Genomic DNA, 22,811 nt, shown 5'->3' with positions numbered 1-22,811 from the left:
CGAAATTTTGACAAAAAAAAAACAAATTGCCAATTAGAATTTGATCTAGTTTATTTCTATTTTAATTTAATACAACATCGCGTAATATTTATTATGCCGAAGAATTTGAAAATCGATATAACATTTATCGATATTATCTGTATAATCTGTTTGGTAAACTGAATTTTCGTCAACCCGTATTTATAGGATCAACATCCAAATCCGCGAACGTCGTACCATCGCGGAGCATTTGTCTGTGAAATTCTTTAGCGTCTCTCCTCTCCTGGTAGAGCACTGGATTTTTATCCAGTCTTATCAGATGAGGCAGCATAGCCAAGACTATTCGCCTATAAGCCACTTCCTCGTCCTCTTCGATATCGCCAACGATAGGATTCTCTAAAATGATAAGAGTTTCCAACGCCGACAAGCAACTTAGTTTCTCCAATTCTGAGATTTTCGACATCTCGTTGTTGCGGAGATTTAAATAATTTAACTTGCCGCATCGCGCGTCGAAGCCGTCTAAATTCGATATTTTGTTGCTACGCAAATGTAGAATCTTTAAATTAACTAATATCTCCAGACCCTCCAATTTTTCTATCTGATTCTCGGCAAGGTACAAACGTGTCAATCCTGGAAAGAATATTCCGTTCGTCGACGTGAGTATGTTTCCACGAAGTTCGAGTGTCTTTAGATTCTCGAGATCGTAAGGGTTCAAAGTCACTTCTTGAATATTGTTATGATTTAGTTCAAGGCACTCTAAGAGCCTGTGGGAAATCCCCGACGTGCTGGTTAATTTATTCTTGTTCAACGTGAGTACCTGTAGAGATACAAAGTCATAAGAGCACCTGTACAGAAACAGAATCATAAAAATTTATAATGAAATTGGGCTAGACACCTGAAGGTAAGGTAGAGGTTCCAGTTCAGCGGACGACACTTGATTCTTGTCAGCTTGAAGCATCAGAAGATATTTCATTGACGACAGAACGTTGAGAGCTTCGGTCGTCAATCTGTTTCCCGAAACGTTCACGTAAAGTACATATTTGAACATCGGTATGATCCTAATGTCTGTCAAACCCTTGTTAGATGCGTTCAGGCCCAAATAAGCGTAACCGAGGCCAGAATCGCATTTTCCTAAAGTATGAAGACACTCTCCAGCTTCCGACTGTGTCAACGCTCGTGTCGTGTCTTCGAAAATCGACGAAGATTTAGGGGTCGGGTATTCTTTAGCCTCTCCCTCGTACTCCCTGCCTTCGTCTTCCTGTTCCATCAAATTTTGTTTCTCACCTACTCTTTTCGGTAATAAAATTACGACTAGCCTCTTCTAAATTCTTATCCCTTAGGTTTGAAATGAACAAAACAGGATCTATATTCGCTTGTTTATTAAAAAGGTATAAATATGTAAACGACTTACACACGACGAAAGTGGATAAAAATTCTCACTGTATTTTTAAGAAATGCGACTACGACAATAATATCGAAACAAAAAGCTGCAACTGTAGAAAAGAGAGGCACGATGGTATTTGTATGATGGTATAATATCAACCAATTTGTAATTTGTATCAACGAGTTCGAATGCATTTGGATTCGACCCATTTCAATCTGTGTGCGGTTTCATCTGTGGGTGGTTTCCGGTGCATGATGTCGCGCAATTTTTTTAGAAGTATGAAATTCTCTCTCATTATACGTTCTTGCTTCTCTCTTTCGATTTGCAATCCCTTCGCGTTGCGAATCACGTGCGGTCTACTTCGCGGTGGATTCACGTCGATCGCGCACGTAGCGTGTTCCACCTGAGGGAGATTTTCAAACACACGTTATATACATCGTCGATGGTATCACCGGTAATAATCGTGTCTGATATTCACTTTAAAACGGTGTTGCTCGTACGCCTTGTGCCTGAACGCGGTCGGGGCAGAGAAACATCGCCTTTCGTTCGACGTCATGTTCGTTCGATCAACCAAACTCGTTTCCAGTGTTTACACGATATACGTGACATCGATATTCCCAAGTGTCTTTAGCAACGGAACCAAACGGAATCAGCCTGAATGATATCGATCGAAGTGTTTGCTTCCCGCATACAGGGTGATTCCCATAACGTGGCGACTGTAAATATCTCGTATATTATTCAAACAGAAATTCTTTGGCACACACAATGCTGTAGTCATTTTAGTGTTACTCTATTCTTTAATACTAGCATTCCCTTTAACGGCTTTGTCTTGAATACTTTTGTTTCAGAGAGAAATAATAGATTTTAATAAATTTTAATAATAACTTTTTTTTTTTAAATACTCCTTCGTAAATAATATTTCTTATTCTTTCTGTAGGTGCTAATTGAATACATTTCAGAGTAAGCTACATAAAAGAGTCAGTGCGAAATAAGGAAAGTGAAGAATTCATCAACCAGTCTGTTTGCTACTTAGCATTACAGTTTTTCGACATGTACATTTTATTCAATATTGTTTTATGTGAATAATATTAAAAAAGCGTTACTAGAATCCTGATAGTTGTCATTGCAAATAATTCTTATGTACGCACGTGCGTGCATATCCATGGAAATAGGCGTGCGCGTGTGTGCACGCGTGGACCACCAGCGGTAGAATTCTCCCGATTCTTCTCAGGAAGCTGCGATTGGTGGGTCTGCTGTACCAATCGCGTTCCTTCGGAGGCGGAGACAATCGATTTTCGTTTTATTCGCGTCGCGCCGCCGTAAAACGCATGCATAAAATTAACTTCGCCATGCTCAGCATTCATGGCAACGAAACACGATAAGTTCAATTTCAACGGAGGATAATGAGAGCTTGGCAAAATTTGTGCTGGCACCACAATTCTCGCCTGGCCAAAGGAAAATTTCAGTCAACAACTTCAACTATTTAATTAACGTTTCAGTAAAACAAATCCTTAAAAAGAAGTGGGAAATTTTGAACGTCGTAAACCCCGGCAGTTTGGGTGATCATAAAAATAGGCAATAAAACTGCGACCTAGATGAACTTGGGAATATTGCTCTCTGTACCTGCGATGAATTGCGAGAACCTTTTTGATCCCTTACTTTCTCTTACCTTCATATTTACAAATTCCTCCGACGGGATAAAAAATATTGCCGCTTTTAAGTGGATTTCTTTGTTACACAGCCGTTTGTCATATTCCATTTTTTCAGATTTACAGCCTTATGACCGTCGGTACGGAACCACCATAAATGGCCTTGTCCCACTGCGTTTTTCCGCTCAGTTCCGGCCATAAAAGATGTCAAAGCAAAAAAAATACGGAATACACTAAATAGTAATACTAGCTACGATCCGTAACGCGGATCGTGCAAAGGGTCGTCGATCTTAATCGCGGATCCTCGACAATGATCCTCTCAAACGGATGAGCCCTCGCCACTCGACGGATGATGAAGATCTCTACCCTCGAGGGGATACACGGTGTTTCGAAGCTGTGTGGTCGTCCCGTAACGAAACAGGGACCCCCTGACACGAATTTCTTATATCTACGAGGGATAATATCAGCCAATCTCTGTCCTCGCTGCTACTGTATACATTATACGCATGTATTATCCTTGCGCTGCGTTCATCGCCTCGCCCCATCCTTTTGATCCTCGCTTCTGACCCGCCGGGAATCACCTTTCACCGATGCTACCAGCTGAAGTGGAAGCTGTTTTTCCTCTTTTTTTCTATTGTCGCATGTCGTATCATATGATCGGGCTTAAAAAATGGTGGATAAATCCAGTTTAGAACGCTGATCTTCTATGTGTCTTTTATAAGTACACGTCAATAAATCTCGTTTACAGTTATTACTTAAGTAAAATGTTTATCCATTTAAAAAGTTATTTCATTTTTGAGTGCGTTAATGTTCGTTTCGACTATCATTTCTACGCGTCGTATCTAGAAACTTAATAGAAACAAATAAATAACATATCTGATGCAGAAATTCGATACCCATTTACCTAGCATACGAACGGTTAGGAAATCCGGAGATTTCGGAGTCACCCCGTAACGCTGCCGGTTTCCCTCGGAGGGTGAAACGACGGGATGGTTCACCCCTCTCCGAAGCTCACCCTTCGGAGTCCGAGATTAAAAATGGATAGCAGTGGGGCGAACGGGGGCAGGTCGAGAGGCGTGGTTTGGATCCAGGACGAGGAAACTCTACGCGTTTGCCGCCGTTTGTCCTTAGTTTCCACTGAGACGCCGCACGTTCCAGTCGTACGCGCGCAATTCGGTACATAAACGTTTCGTACAACGCGAGAACATTTTCTGGTGCACGGTGAACGGACTTTGGTTATTAAACTGCAAGACACTAATCGTAGTGTGCTCAGTCGTGAGCGACAAGTTGAACGTGCTCGATCGATTCGGTTGGTTTTGACATTACGACGACTGTTTTAAATAAATTCGTGCAAAATGATGCACACTATGAGCGAGCACACGGCTGGAGCGGGTGGACTGGGTGTCAGCGTCTTGCCCTTCGACGGGATGGGTTTGTTCGAGCAACAACGGCCCAGGTTCCTTTTTAAGATGCCCAGGGTGGTACCGAACCAGAAGGCTAAATTCGAGACCGAAGAACTCTTCAGGAGATTGAGTCGCGAAAGCGAGGTAAATTGAGGAAAAATCTGAATGCTAATTCTAAGATTGTATGAGCCGTAAAATCTCTGTCAAAGATTTAGGAAATGTGATTAAAAAACTGTACCGAATATTGGAAACGATAAACACTTCTAGGAAAAAGTAAATTTATAGAGAAGTGAGATTTATAAAATTGTTCGATGTTTTTCTTTAAGTCTGACTGGTTTTAAATAATAGTAATAGATATCAAAAAAAAAAATCGGTAGCTCTAGTGTTTTACATTTTACATAAGTCACAGGAGTACTCAATACAGAAACTCAATGATTTGAACTTGAATAAATATTGCAGTCGCATTCTTATCTGACGAAAGAATGTGCTTCAATTGTGAATCGTTAAGTAGAAAGATTCGCAATAGGCATTTGAAAGAGATATGTATCTTTATCTTTGATATTTATGTGATCCGTCGAAGGAAGGAAATTAAGTCAAAATATTTGGAATACATTCTACAACGATTCATCAATATATTTATTGTTGAAGATACATTGAAAGATGTTTAATTTGTAAATAGTATACAGACATTTCAAAGGCGTATTTACAGAAATTTATATGTTCTAAATTATAATAAGATTTTTCCTGAATTCACTTTAACAAGACACAAATATTAAATGTTATAAATTTCAAATAATTTAAATCTTTCAGACGAATGTATGATACCAGTGAAAATGTTAGTCAGTTTCATTGTTCTCATTTGTAACGAATGTCATCGTTTCTCTGAAATCTCGCAATTAATCGTAAAGTGTTGCTAAACTGTGTTCCTTACTTTTCATCTCTGATTTCATTCTCTTCCGACGGACAGATTAATCACACAGAATTACCGCGCACTAAGTTACCTCACGGCATTTTAAATCAACGAAATTCTTCTAATTATAAATTGTTCATCAATACATTTTGAATTTTATATATTTATAGAAAAATGTTACAAACAATGCAAAGTTTTATATTAGAACATTAAAAGAAATTATAAACGGTACAAGAAATATGTATTATATTTGAACAATGAGAAGAAGTGGTATCCACAATTCATTTTCTAAAAAATTCTACTTTGTACAAAAATCAATATCAATCATTCTTAATTCAAGGTGATCGAAAGATTTGTGTTATTTCTGATTTACAGGTCAGATACACTGGTTATCGAGACAGACCAATTGAAGAACGTCAAGTACGCTTTCAAAATGGTTGTCGAGAGGGTTTTACAGAGATTGCGTTTGCAGCTACGGGCACTAATCTCCAGCTCGTATTTGGCAACAGCACCGCGAACTACAGTAACGATGTCAACGATTGCGATTTTGAGAAAGAACGCGGCAAGGTGAGTCACCGATAGTTATGTTACAGCACTTTCATTGCTATCAAAAATGCCGTGCGTCGATTTTTTAAAGATTATATAATTTTTTCGATCATTTCATATGTAATCGTAAGTGAGTAGGAAGTATGACGTGAACAAGAATTGTGTGAATTGAGGATAATATAGGATGTTTTAGAAAAATAACACATTTGTAAAGACTGCATTTTATTATAGATAGGAATTTCTTTTATTGCTCAAGAATAATAATATTCCACTTATTTCTTACGTGCATATCTAATTTTTCTACAAATGCATAAAATCCGTAGTCTGGTGATAAGTTAAGATGGGACATCATAGAGTGGTCACGTTTTCGCGCTCGTAGCGATAATCGTGACTCTAATTGGATGATTGTGGATTGACAAATGGGGAGGTCGTTAAACGGGTCAGCTCGGACAGGACGTCTACTTTTTCGTGTCCTTGGCATCGTGTGTCGAGTCGCCCCACGAGCAATTTAGTATCCGTTGCTACTTCTCGAACAATAGTGTCACGGTGCCACCGTTCACGGCAGAACGGCAGACATCCGGTCCCGAAATTTTCACCGTCTCTGCGGGGGATGACCAGAACATTTAACGTTACGAGTCAATTTGTAAAGTCCGTACGAAAGAAATGATTTCGTGTTCACTTTCTTACACGACAGACTCTCATAACTTTTTATGCGTCTCTTTTTTAAAACGATTTTCAAGCATTACATAAATGTGATCGTGATTGTCATTTTGAATAATTGGATAGGACTTGAATCCTTGTACGCCGGCGTCGGCAGAGGGTCGACGCGATGCCACCCAGGCGTCGCCATCGCGATCAATAGATGCGTCGCGAATCCGCCATTTTCTAGGAAGCGCACGTTCACCTAAATTTTACAAACACGATACTTGATTTTTTTGCTCCATTGCTCGCTTCCTTAGTATTATTCTGTAGTTCGTTTTTTCAGCTAAGAGATCTTGATTGCGAGACAAATATCCCGCAAGAATTCATTAATTACATAGAATGGTACTGATAACTGATAGTGCAAGCGAGGGGTTGATTCTACGCGAGAAAATAAGTCGAAAATATAACTGCGTTTGTGTTCGGTTTGATTTTCGAGTTACTCGAATATACCCGGGAGCAGTAGCGTGGACCCATTAGCAGCTACTCGAGGCAATTAGCGCTTTCCGAAATCCATCAAACAAGAGAGATGCCTGGTGCCAGATGCCCGAACGGTTTACAAGTCACCCGGTATATAGTGGGTCATAAATCTTGGCCTGTGCCTCTCTTGGGATCCTCCGCAGGGTGAACGAAAAGTCCTCCTCTCGTAGGACTCGTCGGCGTCTTTCGGCGAATGAAGGACAGGAATGAAATACTCTGGACTCTATTTAGACTCGAACGTTTCGAACTTCGATCGTTGCCTTTCATATGTACATACAGTACTCTTATGCTTGAATAAGCTCGAGTAAAACTTTTGCACTTTTATGCCAAAAAGAGGAACATCATTGAAAATTCTTGTTCTCTAATTAAATCTACTTCCATTATAAATTAGTAATATATAATAAATATTTCTTTAAAGTTAAAATGCGGATGGAATATCCGGAATAACCAAATGTTTCTATTTTTCTTTATTTTAATTTGACAAATAAAAATCGTTTAGTTTTCAAGAAAATTCATCAGATTCCCAGTAAGTCGTATTAAAAGTTCATCACTCCTCTAAACGGTTTCGCAATCAAATCGCATTCACGCTTTCTGAATGAGTCACTGCAGGACCACTGCGAATCACGCAGCGTCGCTTCTCGTTTCTAGATTCCGCCCGTTATCGGACAGATCTGCCGCGCTAACGATTCATTATTTTGGATAAAAAGAGAAAATAGGAGCCGGCGGTGGTTGTTTACATGGCGACCCACGGCCAGCGTTTTGTTTTAATCGACAATGAGCGTAGGAGAGAGAAAAGCTTAATAAAGAGCGACGCACGGCTGCACGTGTCCACCGACTATTGTCTCCTCTCTCGTTCCCCGTCGAGAGGAAATAATTAAGGGCGAGATCGAGCGTGATAAAGCTCGATAAAGACTTCGGAGAGAATTGAAAAAGGGGTGTAGATACCGTAAGGAAGCGCGTCGTTTTCTGTCGATCTTATCAAACTCGATCGCCAGTTCACGCTTTGCCGGCGCTTACCCTTGGTCAGTTAACTCAATCTCAGTAGATGCAGATTTTTGTGTAAAATAATCTCTCTATTTCAAACATTTATTTCAATTTTTCTTACGTCGTATTCTGATATGCTGTAATTTGGGATATTTCATATATCTGATCGATTACATCTATAGTTTATATTCTCTGCCCTTTCAATTTTTGTTTAAATATTGAGTTAACAAAAAAGTCATTTCGATTTTAATAAAATACATAGCGCTATAAAAAAACGAAATTATTTTCTAGTTTTCACCCAATGATTTTTTTTTGATTCATGTAAAATTAGTAAAACTGAAACTGCCTGATTCTTGTATCGAAATCTTCAATCCTATAATCTATATCATTCACGTTTTGCGTCGTTTTTACAATTTTGTTTCATGTTTAATTAGTTTTTGAAATATACTTATTGTAAATTAGCGCGAGTTTCGAGCCGTAAAATCCCCAGTCGAAATCGAAACGCGTTGACTTAGGTCAAGATGATTTACACCTTTGTTAGGGTGCTAGGTAGCCTTTTTACAGGGCTGTATCCGAGGAACTGTTTCGGTTCTGCGAAGCTGTCTAATCGCACCTTTAAAATAAAAATGTTCGGGCTAATCTTCTATTTTCATTTTCATCTTTTTCCAAAGCCGTGTTGCAACACAAGAATAATAAATTATTTTTTTGATGATTTATTAAATAATTTGGGTACAATATAATTGAATAGGTAATTTTTTGTTCCGGAAGAAACGTATAATAAAATAGTTGAATCGAGATAAAGAACTACCGAATTTTTCGTCGAAAGACAAAGGGTCCGGACATACTGACCGTATGTCCCGTCCTAGCTTTCCGGCGAGGATTGACGAATGTTGTTTCTGCCCTCTGTAATGCTGGACGCGATCGCAAAAAGGCAGCGTGACGGCAACGCCTACCGAAAAAACAATAGAGCCGTCGAAATAGCCGGTCGTTTGTCTCGGGACGTTTAGACCGTAGCGCAAGCCTCCCAACTACCCTTTCCCGATTTTTCACCCCTTTCGTTCCGGCGGGTCGACGTTGCGTCTTCTTTTTTCTCATCATGCCTCTCGCTCACTCTGTCCATTCACCGTTGCTACATGCAAATAAGTCAGCGAAAGGGTTGCAGTCGCCGAAAGACGTGAACGAGACACGCGTTACAGTTTAAATATCGCCGGCTATTATACTCCGGCGATAATGGGCGTCACGCCCCGTGAGGTGAACGTAAAGGTGTGAAATGGATTTTTTGATAGTTTTTCTCGCGTGAGAAACTAATGACAGAGCGAAACGGCTTGTCTTTTTGTATTGTTCCAACGGTCTGACACGTTCCTTTTTTATTTGTTTTAACGAATGAAGAAACTGGTACAGATGACATTAATTTGTCTTGTAGTACTCTTTCACGGCTTTCTCTTTGTGCTCCCTGTTTGGCTTACCAAGCAGAAGATACACTTGGACCATTATGCTGTGAGAATCGAGTTAAACGACTGTACACTTTTGATATGAAAGCAGATGTGCTGATTGGGAAGATTGAAATCTATAATGAAACGAGAGTCACGCGTGAATCGCGTACGTCCTTCGAATCCTGTACTTCCCCATTACGTGTCGTTCTACACGCGACGGCTACCATATGAAAAGTAGTACTGTTCATAGTATTTGACGTCGAAATCGCTTTGGGAATTCCCTTTCAATTTCTTTTTCAAAGATGCATTCTTTCACTAATCCTTTAATTCTCCAGTTTCCTTCGATTTCTTTTTCTTTTGAAAAAGGACGAAATTACGATGTAATTTCGGTAGTTTTTTAGAATAGGCGACAAACGATTCGATTATCGAGTCGATAACCCGCCGATTGCACCCGCCGCTCGATTATAGTCGCACAAAGAGCATCACGCTGTGCAGTTACATTGTTACGTAGCGACGACAACCAGCTGTGTGTTTCGTTGAATGAAAATAAAAGTTGAAACGCGTAACACGACGAAATAATGATTCTACAGGTCAAAAAATGAATCGCGATTTTTGGTGCCATTCGTTCTTTTGTAAATGTTTCTACGATTTATTAAATTGCGGACTTTACGTGGTTATTTATTTATAAGTCTGAAATTGAAATCAGCTTTGAGATTTCGATTAACAGAAAAGTCCTGCAAAGGAGAGGTTTAATTTCTCATCGACAAACTTTTCTCTAGCGGAGATTTCAATAACAGTTTCTAAGACTAAAGACTGCAGAGACCGGAAACGGGGCCATTTGCCACGAAATAAAATAACCCTCTTTAGCCAGACCGAGATAATGGGCTGTTTCGACTTTTTCGAAGCCCAACAGCCTCGGCCCTTCCTTTCCTCCTTTCGTTCCATTCCCTTTTACTTCGTGTATATTGTGGCTCAGGCTCAACTTCACATCCAAATATTCTGGAGCAACGAATCATCGTTGTTCTCTGTCTCATATAATATCTTTCTGCTTCTACAAAATCTGCAAAAATTGCCTTATATCGTTTATTCTTCCGATTATCAAAACAGTAGATTTGTTACGACGCCAGGTATTCGTCTCGCAATTTCATCTCTTCCCCTCGAAGCTTGTACCTTCCAATCTGCGTAATCGTTCTCTGGAAATAAGGAACGGTCGGGACTGTAGGGAGAGGAAAACATGATTGAAAGTTGAAGCAAAATCGTCAGACTTAATAACCCATTCGTCGTGGAAGCAAGAAAAGAGTACAGAATACATCTTCTACTGAATGTATATTATAATAAGTACAAATTTTTTGCTAATTCAAAAATTTGGGTCAATTATAAGTATTTGACGTCGAAATCGCTTTGGGAATTCCCTTTCAATTTCTTTTTCAAAGATGCATTCTTTCACTAATCCTTTAATTCTCCAGTTTCCTTCGATTTCTTTTTCTTTTGAAAAAGGACGAAATTACGATGTAATTTCGGTAGTTTTTTAGAATAGGCGACAAACGATTCGATTATCGAGTCGATAACCCGCCGATTGCACCCGCCGCTCGATTATAGTCGCACAAAGAGCATCACGCTGTGCAGTTACATTGTTACGTAGCGACGACAACCAGCTGTGTGTTTCGTTGAATGAAAATAAAAGTTGAAACGCGTAACACGACGAAATAATGATTCTACAGGTCAAAAAATGAATCGCGATTTTTGGTGCCATTCGTTCTTTTGTAAATGTTTCTACGATTTATTAAATTGCGGACTTTACGTGGTTATTTATTTATAAGTCTGAAATTGAAATCAGCTTTGAGATTTCGATTAACAGAAAAGTCCTGCAAAGGAGAGGTTTAATTTCTCATCGACAAACTTTTCTCTAGCGGAGATTTCAATAACAGTTTCTAAGACTAAAGACTGCAGAGACCGGAAACGGGGCCATTTGCCACGAAATAAAATAACCCTCTTTAGCCAGACCGAGATAATGGGCTGTTTCGACTTTTTCGAAGCCCAACAGCCTCGGCCCTTCCTTTCCTCCTTTCGTTCCATTCCCTTTTACTTCGTGTATATTGTGGCTCAGGCTCAACTTCACATCCAAATATTCTGGAGCAACGAATCATCGTTGTTCTCTGTCTCATATAATATCTTTCTGCTTCTACAAAATCTGCAAAAATTGCCTTATATCGTTTATTCTTCCGATTATCAAAACAGTAGATTTGTTACGACGCCAGGTATTCGTCTCGCAATTTCATCTCTTCCCCTCGAAGCTTGTACCTTCCAATCTGCGTAATCGTTCTCTGGAAATAAGGAACGGTCGGGACTGTAGGGAGAGGAAAACATGATTGAAAGTTGAAGCAAAATCGTCAGACTTAATAACCCATTCGTCGTGGAAGCAAGAAAAGAGTACAGAATACATCTTCTACTGAATGTATATTATAATAAGTACAAATTTTTTGCTAATTCAAAAATTTGGGTCAATTATCCTAATATTTTAATCATGATTTCTTTTGGAACTGTCATCATATCAAACTTCCAACTGTTTTATTGCATCTAAAAATCGCGTCCGTCAGAATGACTGGACCAAAGGAGATACTTAGGTTGATGTCTCCCAGGCATTTTTATTTTTTTACTGTTTGGTCCAGTCGTTCTGATGGCTACAGGATCTCGTATGAAGGGAAAGAATAATTCTGATTGCAGGTACACATCAGATCACGACTGATAATGAACGGCGTGTGCGTTTTGTGGCGTGGTTGGATCGACTTGGAGCGACTCGACGGCGTGGGGTGCTTGGAATACGACGAGAAACGTGCGGCGGAAGAGGACGCTTTCCTCCGCGACCAACTGGAACGTTACAACCAGCGAGTGCGCGATTTCGACGAGAAGCAAAGGGCATACAGAGCGGGTGCCACTCAACCGCCGCATATTAACCATCACCATCATCACCACCATCATCACCACGGTCACCATGGACACCACGTTACCGGAGCGGGAACCGGTGCCACAGGAGCTATTGAGCCTCACCTCACCCACCGACAGGACCCTGAGATGGAGGTCAGGCTGAGATCCTACTGAGGAACCGAGAAACCCGCCAGCGATGCATCTTGACTTGTTTCCGATCTGGGTATCGTCTTCGAGTCAGCTGAAGGCTGGCAGGGACATGAAGTCAAGACACTTGATTCTGGGAGGAATCTGGACGACGCTGACTGAGTTTTACCAATTAGTTAATTATTAGACTGTGAGAGATTCAGGATTGCGAGATTCGGAATTGAGAAATGTTGATGCAACTGTACTTGTAATATTTTAGGATCTTAAAGTCTTTTCGTTATTGACTTGTACATAGTTTTCAGATCATTTTCTCCTGTTTCCTTCAATATAGAAACTTTAATAGATCCTAGCTATTACATGCAGCCGAAATATCTTCGATGTGTTCAGCAGTCTTCATGTTTATTCACCTGAGTGTTGTTTGGAACCATTTCTCCTACAGAAAAACGACAATATCTAGAGTTTTTAATTCTTCATACTGTACGAAGTATTAAAAATGCGATTTCAACATCTCACGATTCCCATGCATCCTAATATTTCCCGTCTTCAGATTCCTTCTACTGTTTCTATCGTTCTATAAAAACGCCGATTTTTATATGGACTATACTTATACTGTTCGATAGATATACTGTAATTATACTGTTCGTAGAAAACATTTCTATGTACAATTTAATATAAGAACCCTCGTAAGACACGTCGTACCTTTCATCCATTTTACCAATTAGGTCCTCGTTGTTCGACCGATTCGTAGATATCTATCGTCTAGCGCGTTACGTTAGATATTATTTTATCGTGGTAAGTGGAGCGAATTGTAAATTATTATTGAAAGGTTCAGAGTCTTTTATGTGCATATGTATAAATCTTCACTTTTTTCTTGTTGACGATGATATCATTTATCTAAGTGTAAAGATTGTATTATTTAGATCATTAGTATAAAGATTGTATATTATTTGAATTCATACCTTGTTGCAGAAACAGTCGTAAAAAAGTTCATGCATTTATAGTTTTAAGTGAGATCGAGCTTAAAATATAAAACGAGAATGGATTATACTGTAGTGAGCGGAAATTTTTATGATTGTTTCTGTCACATCGTGCAACGAATTTTACCTGTACCCTTTATCCCTTAATCCTACAAAAAACCATCACGAAGCTTTGTCTAGCTCGAGTATAAACGATTAACATATCAGCTTAAAATATACACGCAACCCGGATTATCGTCAAAAACATTCAGCATTTCTTGAACCTTTCTATCTTGTATTATAGAGGTTGATCCGTGGTTTATATTTAAAATTAATTCGATCGTTTAATGCGACGATGGATTTCATTCAAGAAATGCTGCAGTCCAAACGTAGAGAAACGATCGAAGATGTGCAGACAGACCTAATTCGCATAGGTCTTATTAAAACGGAGCTCTTAAATAGAACAAGTACGGGTAGTCTTAATTTTAGATTTCCGATCAGATTTTATTATACGACCCTGTAATTTTTATCGACAGCATCAAATAAGAATAACTACGATTTTTAACTAATTCTTAAAGTCTTCCTATGACAAACAACATACCACTCCGTCGTCGCCCAGAATTTCCTCAACGGAACAAACAACAGGTTCGGAGTATGTGTATTATGTGTGAAATGTCACGTGGCGGAATTTCTGGGCGACGACGGAGTGCGTCACGTTCGTTAACTGAATGGGAGACATGATTCACAAGAAGTTCCGTGAACCGATCACGGAACGCCGTGCGCGAATCGTCGAACGAACATCGACGTTTCGTTCTCTTTTCGTAAGATAAGTATCCTTTTATATCGCATCACCGTTACGTATCATCGTTGCATACGTGGCGTACATACCAACATTCACAAGTTTTATGACATGTTATAAAACACACGAAGTAAGTCAACAAGAATTGTAATTTTAAATGACAGAAATTACTGATTCCATTGAATAATCTTATCTAAGCGAATTTCAATTTACTAACATGCAAAATGCATTCGTTTCATAAACTTCATCAAATGAAAAATTCATATGCACGTTCTAATAAAACGAAAGAATAGTCAAGTTTTGTTTAATAATCTACTATGTGATTTGTGTAATGATATATTTTCCGTTCATAATGATACGTATCGTTGATACGATAGGATATGTTATACTACGTAAAGTTTTCCTTATATTGTACATATTTGTAAAGAATTTTAGATTAATTTGTAAACGACGGCTCCTCGACGCCACGGGCCATCGTATGCCGTATGTTCACGCGAGTTACGAAGTGAATCACGGCTGGGAATTCCCAGAGAATCGTATATGGAAATCGCATCACAATTGTATAAAGATGTCTACTGATTAAATGTAATTTCCGTCGAATACCTGTGTTTCGCCTTTATTATTCCCCCTAGAACTTTACATAAACAGTTCATATCATTAGCATTTCAATACAAATCCTAAAGAAAAATAATCTATTAGTTAGCACAAGTCATTCATTTCTTGATTTCAATTGATTGTTACTAGATTATTATTTTTTATGCAAAATAAAACGAAGATAAAATTATTGTTGAATTATGACAATGATCATAATTGTTATATTTAACGATTTGGTTTTCTAAACGCTAAGAGAGCAATGCTCCTCACGTATGAAAATTGTTTTAAAAAAAATGGGAGGGCAATCGACGATCAAAGGAATCACAACTGATTTCAGTCGTGCTCGTGTGTGAGTAGTGGATGTGGATACACACATCTACGTATGCAGAGGTAATCGGTCACGTACTTGCGAAGCAAAGGGGAGCCGCATTAGGGTGGTTATTTTCTGGAATAATGCTGTAGGCGTCCGAGCGTTGAAACACAGGAGTATCGCACCGTTGATCCTATCAAATGGGAATCGTCCGGAAATCTCCCCAGCTAAATCTGCTTTTATTGTTTCGAGCTACACGTTCAGCTATCTATGGAATCTCGTTGATCCATGTCGGGTACATGATAGTTTAATGTTCATGCAGAACGATAATGTTCAATGTATCTAATCTTAAAAAGAATATTTATTTTAATATGCATAAAAGATGAGTAGTGTGCAGATTTTTTGCAATTTATGAAACTGTCCGAAATATTTGTGTAAAACACATTTTGCAAACTGATACCATAAATGTTTCATATTGCAAACAAATCAACATGATACATAATGCTTATCTACACCTTGGAAGCGTCAAAGAAGATTGTTTTGAGGAAAATATGTAAGAAATGATCTCGCGGGCAATGGCTCGATGTAAGATGATAATCCGAGTATCGGAATTCTTATAAGAAGCCATATTCGTGGAGAACCGATACGGGGGAACAAGGACCGCTGCCGCTTCCCACGAGCAACGGTCCTTCGAGATCGCGAAACCAACGGAAACTTGGTGCTCCATCACAAGATAATATCCGTTGTGCTACTTTTAGAAAAAAGAACAATTCCTTTATATCACAGAATCTGATATAACAAATCTTAGAAGTGTAATTCGCATTGATTCTTGAAAAAGCAAAATAAATAAATGGATCAAGTAACTGTACAATTTTGGATCAACCTGCAGTGGAATGAGAGGTTTACAACGTATACCTGACTGGCCTCTTCAGAATAAATCCTGACGTTATAATGGAAAGTGGAGACAGGGATAATGGTGGAGGATAATTTATTGAGAAGAGCGTGACTTTTGCCTCTATTATGTAAAATCCTGACACGGTTTATTACATAGTTGAGCAGGAGTCACCTCTCGGTACGGGCCGTTCGAGAGGATCGGACTGGCGAAAAAAGGTTGCCGGGGGCACGGAAAGAGGAGTCATCAATTACGATTGGAAATAAATCGAAGGCAGATGCGACGAGTGCCTACAGGGGCCGTTCGCGCCGGGCCACCGATTTTTCTTACCCCTCGTCGCCTCCCCCCCGCGGACAATACGTCTGTTTTCAACAAATACAAAACGATACACGAGCCCCGAATCATCCCCTCCGAATTCCTCGAGACCCTTTCCATTTCTTTTGTCAAATATACTCTTCAAATTGGAGCCATTTTATAAAAAATTTATGCGACTTATTACCGAACTTACTATCACTTTCAAGAGTGTTCGTCATTCTATATAAAATAGAACTTAAAATGTAATTTTAACAAAACTTGTTTAGAAAATATTTATTGAAACGTCAAGAGGATTGCCTGTGAAATTTTGTGGCTGCGGTGGTCGTATTGCTATTAAATAAAGTAAAACCTGACTCTGGTGAAACAGTGACGACGTATGATATCGTTTATCAGTAAACCACACAGGAAGTTAGGCGCGAGTTGCTCGATAAGCTTCCTTCAGGGAAAAAATCCAAGAATGACACGTTTTGACTAACCGTAAGAGACATAATTCACACTTGTCGACTCTATAAAGACGTCAAATAGTCATACGTATGTATGTAACCAGGAAGAAAACTTGGAAAGGGAAGAAAATAAAGACACCTGGGAACATCTACAAACTTTTCCAAACACACGATCCATTTCGTTGCCGGACGTTTACAAGCAATTCCGGCAATCTAATTTCGTGCGCAAAGGGGAAGACGTAGACATATTATCCCTGCATACGTTCTTCCCTAAATACGAGCAGATCAGGAGGGGACGATTCTCAATCCATTCTGTATTGATAGAGACGCATTCGTTTCGCAATTTTAAATGTGAGAAATACTCAAGCATGCCAATTAGCCATAGATACATACATGTCTATATAGGTAATTATTATATAGAAATATCTATGATAAAGCTTCCGATTCGAATTATCCTAAAATTGTTTAAAGCGAAATTCAGTTCTTTAAGAAAGACGGAGGATGATTTGTAATCTTCTAATAATACAGCGCAGGTTGGAGATTACTGGACTCGACCGGTCTAGCGGATTCAATTTCTGAAATCGTTTTCCCTGTCCGTAATGTTACGTAAGTAATTATCTTTTATAGCCTCTTGCGACCCTATAATCATTAGAACTTTTTCAAGTTCCTTTTTTATAATCCAAAAATACTTATACTTTCATACAAAAATTTCTTTTATCATTTACTCACTGAAACATGTATTTACTTTTGATATTTTACATAACTTTACGCATCACATGCAGTGTTTATATTTTCTGTATAACAATTCTTACAATCTGGAGATTAGATATAGAAAAACCTTGTTCTGAAATTATTACTGACAATGAATATCGATGTCGATATTGTCACGATCGTTTAACAGTGACGAGGCAACGTGTATTGCTCATTTGACTGCGCGTCTATCGCGTTACAATGAGCACATATGCCCGCATGTTCGACTCGAACGAGTTTCAAACGCAACGGACAAGCGCTTTCGATCCCGTTCCACGTGGTGGGTCCTCGTAAAACGCGCTGGACGTATACGCGTGCTCGTTCACGAGTTATCATACCGTCGCAGACAATCTTCGGAATTACTACCTCCGGTAATGATGAAATTTCAAACAGACCTTTGCTACAATTCCTCTGAATTTTTTTTTAATACAATTACACATCCTTTATGCTAATTTAATGGATTTATCTCAAAACTCCAGATACTCTAAATATCCATTTATTCCAGATTTTGCATGAAATACATAGGAACTTTTTTCAGTACATTTTATTATTTTCACGTTCTAGGAATAAATGAGTTCGTCAACACTTTACATTTGATTGTTCAATTTCGTTTTCCAATGACAATTGCTAGTCCCCGTGGACGATTTGATCCGCCTTGGCGTGAAATGAAGCGCGGGTGCGGGTGCGTGGCATTGCACGTGGGCGCGTTCGCATGATCGTTGATGGGTAGGCAGGAAAAATCGTATGGCTCGGATGTCCCGTCGAGTTTTGTGTGCCAACAAGCTAAACACGTTTCACGGATGGCCGCCTTCGATCAATGCGACCTACGATTCGGTGAATGCAGTGAGTGCACTCGTAAGAACTCGCTCGGTGATGCGAGTCGGAGGTACCAGTCGTCGAGGATACATATTTCGTTTTCATGTAGTGGTGCTAGTCGTCGATTAAGCTGATATTCACTCGTAGACTGTCAAAAAGTCAACGCTCTCAAGAAATTCAGATACGTTTCTAAAAGTTCTTCTAACAAGTTGAACTGTTTAAGATCCTGTATCAATAGAATGTAGAATTACTGGTCAAACGAGAACGCTACACTATTCTATTTCATTTGCTAGATCATTATTTGTATTTTAATTACAAAACAAACAGCTTCGCCATGCGTGCTTCTGTTCCCTCTGTAGTAGCAGCGCGAAAAGGGAAGAGGAATGTGTAATATATCTACCTTTGTAGTCCAACATTTGGAGAATGCAAACTATTCTATTAACCCTTGGCAATAAAAATAAAAGAAACACCCCCTTCGCGAAGGGGCCACATCTGTGCGGCGAGGAGCAGCCAGGGGTCTTTTTATTAATTCACTCCCCCGAATCGAATGGAAACGAGCGCGTCTCGTCGGCCAAGGTACAAGAGAAAGAGAGACGGAGACCTTGCCTACTATTTATTACCTAATCGTTACCCTGCCTTTCTCATAAATTATGATATCGCGTAGGCAGGTGCTTCAGCACGTTACTAATGAGCCTCGTCCTCTGCTCGCAGCATGTTGTTAATCCGAACGCGTTTCGATGAGCATAATGAAGCGATAATTGCATGCTAATGTATATCCAACTTAAATATGTTCAAACGTACATTAAATGTTCAATTCAGGAATCGATTAATTAATATCGTTTGTAAAAAGGGTTTGAAAGATCGCAGGAAATTGTTCTAAATCAGATTGAGACGCATATGCAAAACTCTTAGGAACCCCTGTTAAATAGGACGCCTCGACAGGGACTCGTGTAACGGGGTTAATAGTTTTCGTTAGGTTTCGCGCGTCGAGTGCTCGCACGTGCACGTTTTATCGTGATTTATGATATTCCGCGAGCCCATTCGACACCCTTCTTCTTGTTTTGCATTTAACGGGGGCGGGATTTAAATAAAATCGTATACACGACGTGCTCGCGTGTAATTGACGCCGCAGGTGAACGGAACGAAACGCTCTAAGGACAGCAATTTATTTCATCCATTAATTTTGTCAGATAGTCAAATTAAATGTTCTTTTATAATGGATTCGAGAATTGAGAATGCTTGAAGAATTATTAGAACTCATTTTTTAAATTGATGCTCCGTAAGTTTAATTTTGTCTTTTAACGATAATTAATATTGGATTCACTATGGGAAGGGGAGAGAATCAGTTGGAAATTAAAAAAGGATCGGCGAGATCGTTCTCTCCCCTAGTTTAATCGATCCTGTGAATATTGCTCGGTTACCTTGGACGTCTTGGTACCTGCACGATGCACGCGTCGCGTCGCGCGCACCGTGTATTGTCCCCTGACGTTGATTTGACGTAATTGGCACCAGGAAGCGGGAGACGAACGGGGCAGAAATGATTGGGATAAGCCGGGAATAAGCCGGGATAAGCCGTGCGTGGATTTCGTACGTCCGAGGGTACCGTCAGACTTCCATATACGCTCGTTTCCTTCTCTCGCGGAGGGGTTGTCCTCAACGTTTCGCATTTATTCCGATCAGTCGTTTAAACAGTTCTTGCGTCGCATTATATATCAAAATAAATTTCAAATATAATATTCAACTATTTTCATTATATTCTGACAAATTTTGAATTACGGTACTTAAGTACGTGTATATGAGTCTTATTGACTTGCCTTCTATATTTTTTAATACTTCATGAGATTTATGGACGATGTATCCAGAGTACATGCAAACATAATACGCAGTGATAATACGCAACGATGATACGATATAAGAATATGATACAAATAAATACAGACATATCAAATATGTACATATCATTTTTGGGATTCCATTATCCCCTGCTTTGATTCGATAAAGGGGCAAGTTTGTTCGTTTATTAAGTATCCAATGAATGTAGAACCTCGCTTTGATCACGTACGGATCTTCTTTCTTCGGTACGTGAACCACCCGAGGAACGAGTGGATTTCCTGGTAATGCGAACGTCAAACACTTAAACATCTTTGGGCGGTGGATCAGGCCTGTGGGAGCAGACACCTGAGCATGCGAGACCCGGCGAACTTTGCTCCTCTCTAAGCCCTGCGAAATACTCTATCGGGGATCGTTCGGAATCCTCGAGATACGACCGTTCTCATATTGACCGAGGGGTCGTTCGCATTCACAAATTCAATTAAGAGAGAGCTTCATGTGCATACTTTAAATGTTCAGAATTCTTCAAATACGTTTAATTTCAAACTCTCCAAATGTATTTAATTGAAGTTGTTTATAGAATTAATGTTAGCAAGAATTAATATCCGAAAAGGCTTAGGATGTAGCAATTAGCAATTCGACGGGGTACATGGATCTTGCTTTGTCCTCGAAGGGTGCGTGATTTCACGGATCTTGGTCTAGGTGAACCCCTTCCTCGTGCATCTGCATCGGGGAACAGCGTAAAATTTAAATAAATGTCCAGGAGTGAGCTGTGCCGGATACGCCGAATTAGATGACATACTAATCATGCTTGTTAATATGCGACCTCGTGCGAACCTGTTTAAACCCCACCCTTTTTTATTTGAATCTTTCCTTCTTACTTTCTTTCTTTATTTCATGATTACATTCACACTTAATATTTTCTGTGCGTTCAATCTTTCTGTAAATGCATAGAATATTCAGTTTATTAATCGCGATTCTTTTTCTGTTTATTATTATACTTTTGATTGGCCTAACTCCATAATATAAGTGTTTGTTCTTTGCAATCGTTTCATTTAAATTGATTCAGTATTGATTATTAATTATCTTTCCGTGTTAGTAAAAAAATTCGAAAAGTGATTTATAGTAAAATCTTGAAATCGACTGAAAATAACTTTCGAGAAAAGGCGTTTCACGGAGTCCTCGTGAAATCACATGGAATAGGTCTTCGGTCGCTCGATTTTCCGCAACAACACATTACAGTATCACCTGGTTAACTAAATTCCGTAACGTAAAAGGGTTGCGCAGTGGATCGGAAAAATCGAACCTTGTCACTCCCCTTCGCGTTCCGCATCCATTACAACGAAAAGGGTATATCATTCTCCGTCCACGTTTCGTTCATTCTTTTAGCACAGAGAGTTCATCGAGGAAGAAAATCGGTACATCTCCAAACTCACTGTGACTGATTCTATCATTTCGAAAGAGGGCTGATCGACATTCTGTTAAGATATATCCATTTGTATCATATGCTTGTATCGTATCATCGTTGCATTCGTATCATAAGTCTTGTGACGTATCGTAAAACGTAAAGGATGGGTCAATAAGAATTATTCTAAATAACAGAATTCACTAATTTTTATAAAAACTTATAAAAATGAATTGCAAGACTGGGATATGCATTCGATAAGCAGCTTTAAATAAAAAATTCTGACAGAACACAAAAATCGTACAGTTGTGTTTTAATAATGATTGACAATTTTCAATTCTACACTGTCTTGATTTAAAAAAAAAATCCATCGACAGATTTGATAATCATCAAGAGTAATGATTTTGTCAACGATAACGATCTTGAGTCAGGATCGGAGGGTGTTAAGTTAAACTTTATAGGACGATCCCCGCATCAAAAATTGTATTCAAAGCCGCGATACGATTTGCATATCGCAGCGTCACGTAGTCGCGGTCCCTTGTTCTACGTCACCGAAGGAACCATCTGCATCATAAAGAACTCGGTGTAAAGTGGATTACGGTAATGGATACTGCTCGCTCCCTTGGATCGATCCCGTTTACGTTGCTCGATCGGCTACGGGATAACATAATCGGCGATCAACCCAGTCGGTGTGAAACGACACACGTTTCCAAATGCATTCCCGTCGAGCGAAATCAGATTCCGCAATGGCCAGAAATTTAAATAGAACTCACTGCACAATCTTCTCGTTTGCATCAACGATTTATTCTTCGCTTACATTTAAGGAATAGAAGGAACAAGAATATTGCATAGATTTTGAGATCGTTCTTTTCTTACAATTAGAGCGGATCAAACGCGTCGAAGAGTAAACACAGGAGGCTCGGCGAGGGCTGAAAGGCATTCGTCAGTTGTAGAAAGAGCACGAGCTCTGCTCTGTAGGGTCGGTCAAACATTCGAAGCGCCGCGCTCGTATCCATTGGTTATAGCCATACGAATCTAATTGGCACTAATTTTCTCCGGACCTGTTTCCGGGCGCGGGAGTAAGGCAAACAAGAAACGCAGGGATACGCTCAATCGCACGCACAATATTGACCGTGCACTGTACACCGAACAGAGAGGGAAC

The 22,811-nt window shown here is 39.4% G+C and overlaps 3 protein-coding genes across 3 annotated transcripts; 1 reads left to right on the top strand and 2 right to left on the bottom strand.

Moving 5' to 3' along the window:
- Nucleotides 1-112: 112 nt before the first annotated feature.
- On the bottom strand, nt 113-1,260 carry LOC108623980 (leucine-rich repeat-containing protein 23). Its single transcript, XM_018022893.2, has 2 exons — nt 875-1,260; nt 113-796 (listed from the first exon to the last, which is right to left on the bottom strand). Exons 1-2 carry the CDS (start codon nt 1,244-1,246, stop codon nt 170-172), a joined length of 999 nt encoding a protein of 332 aa, XP_017878382.2. The 5' UTR covers nt 1,247-1,260; the 3' UTR covers nt 113-169.
- Nucleotides 1,261-1,343: 83 nt separating this feature from the next.
- Nucleotides 1,344-2,044, bottom strand: LOC108623979 (uncharacterized protein CFAP97D2). Its single transcript, XM_018022892.2, has 2 exons — nt 1,842-2,044; nt 1,344-1,766 (listed from the first exon to the last, which is right to left on the bottom strand). Exons 1-2 carry the CDS (start codon nt 1,917-1,919, stop codon nt 1,539-1,541), a joined length of 306 nt encoding a protein of 101 aa, XP_017878381.1. The 5' UTR covers nt 1,920-2,044; the 3' UTR covers nt 1,344-1,538.
- A 2,094-nt stretch (nt 2,045-4,138) lies between these two features.
- Nucleotides 4,139-14,894, top strand: LOC108624123 (protein big brother). Its single transcript, XM_018023204.2, has 3 exons — nt 4,139-4,559; nt 5,701-5,892; nt 12,192-14,894. Exons 1-3 carry the CDS (start codon nt 4,368-4,370, stop codon nt 12,564-12,566), a joined length of 759 nt encoding a protein of 252 aa, XP_017878693.1. The 5' UTR covers nt 4,139-4,367; the 3' UTR covers nt 12,567-14,894.
- The last annotated feature ends 7,917 nt before the right edge of the window (nt 14,895-22,811 follow it).

Source organism: Ceratina calcarata, unplaced genomic scaffold (assembly GCF_001652005.2).
Source record: "Ceratina calcarata isolate Rehan_Ccalc_2016 unplaced genomic scaffold, ASM165200v1 scaffold297.2, whole genome shotgun sequence".
Classification (NCBI taxonomy): domain Eukaryota; kingdom Metazoa; phylum Arthropoda; class Insecta; order Hymenoptera; family Apidae; genus Ceratina; species Ceratina calcarata.
The sequence above is the reverse complement of the archived record's forward strand: the minus strand, read 5'-3'. Positions and strand labels throughout refer to the sequence as shown.

What these genes read in the sequence shown, in the direction of transcription:
- LOC108623980 (XM_018022893.2), bottom strand. Translation starts at nt 1,246, where the DNA reads ATGGAACAGGAAGACGAAGGCAGGGAGTACGAGGGAGAGGCTAAAGAA. An exon ending in AACCTCTACCTTACCTTCAG is followed by an intron (nt 797 to 874) that starts GTGTCTAGCCCA and finishes GTATCTCTACAG; the next exon opens with GTACTCACGTTGAACAAGAA.
- LOC108623979 (XM_018022892.2), bottom strand. Translation starts at nt 1,919, where the DNA reads ATGACGTCGAACGAAAGGCGATGTTTCTCTGCCCCGACCGCGTTCAGG. An exon ending in ACGAGCAACACCGTTTTAAA is followed by an intron (nt 1,767 to 1,841) that starts GTGAATATCAGA and finishes AATCTCCCTCAG; the next exon opens with GTGGAACACGCTACGTGCGC.
- LOC108624123 (XM_018023204.2), top strand. Translation starts at nt 4,368, where the DNA reads ATGATGCACACTATGAGCGAGCACACGGCTGGAGCGGGTGGACTGGGT. An exon ending in GATTGAGTCGCGAAAGCGAG is followed by an intron (nt 4,560 to 5,700) that starts GTAAATTGAGGA and finishes TCTGATTTACAG; the next exon opens with GTCAGATACACTGGTTATCG. An exon ending in TTGAGAAAGAACGCGGCAAG is followed by an intron (nt 5,893 to 12,191) that starts GTGAGTCACCGA and finishes TTCTGATTGCAG; the next exon opens with GTACACATCAGATCACGACT.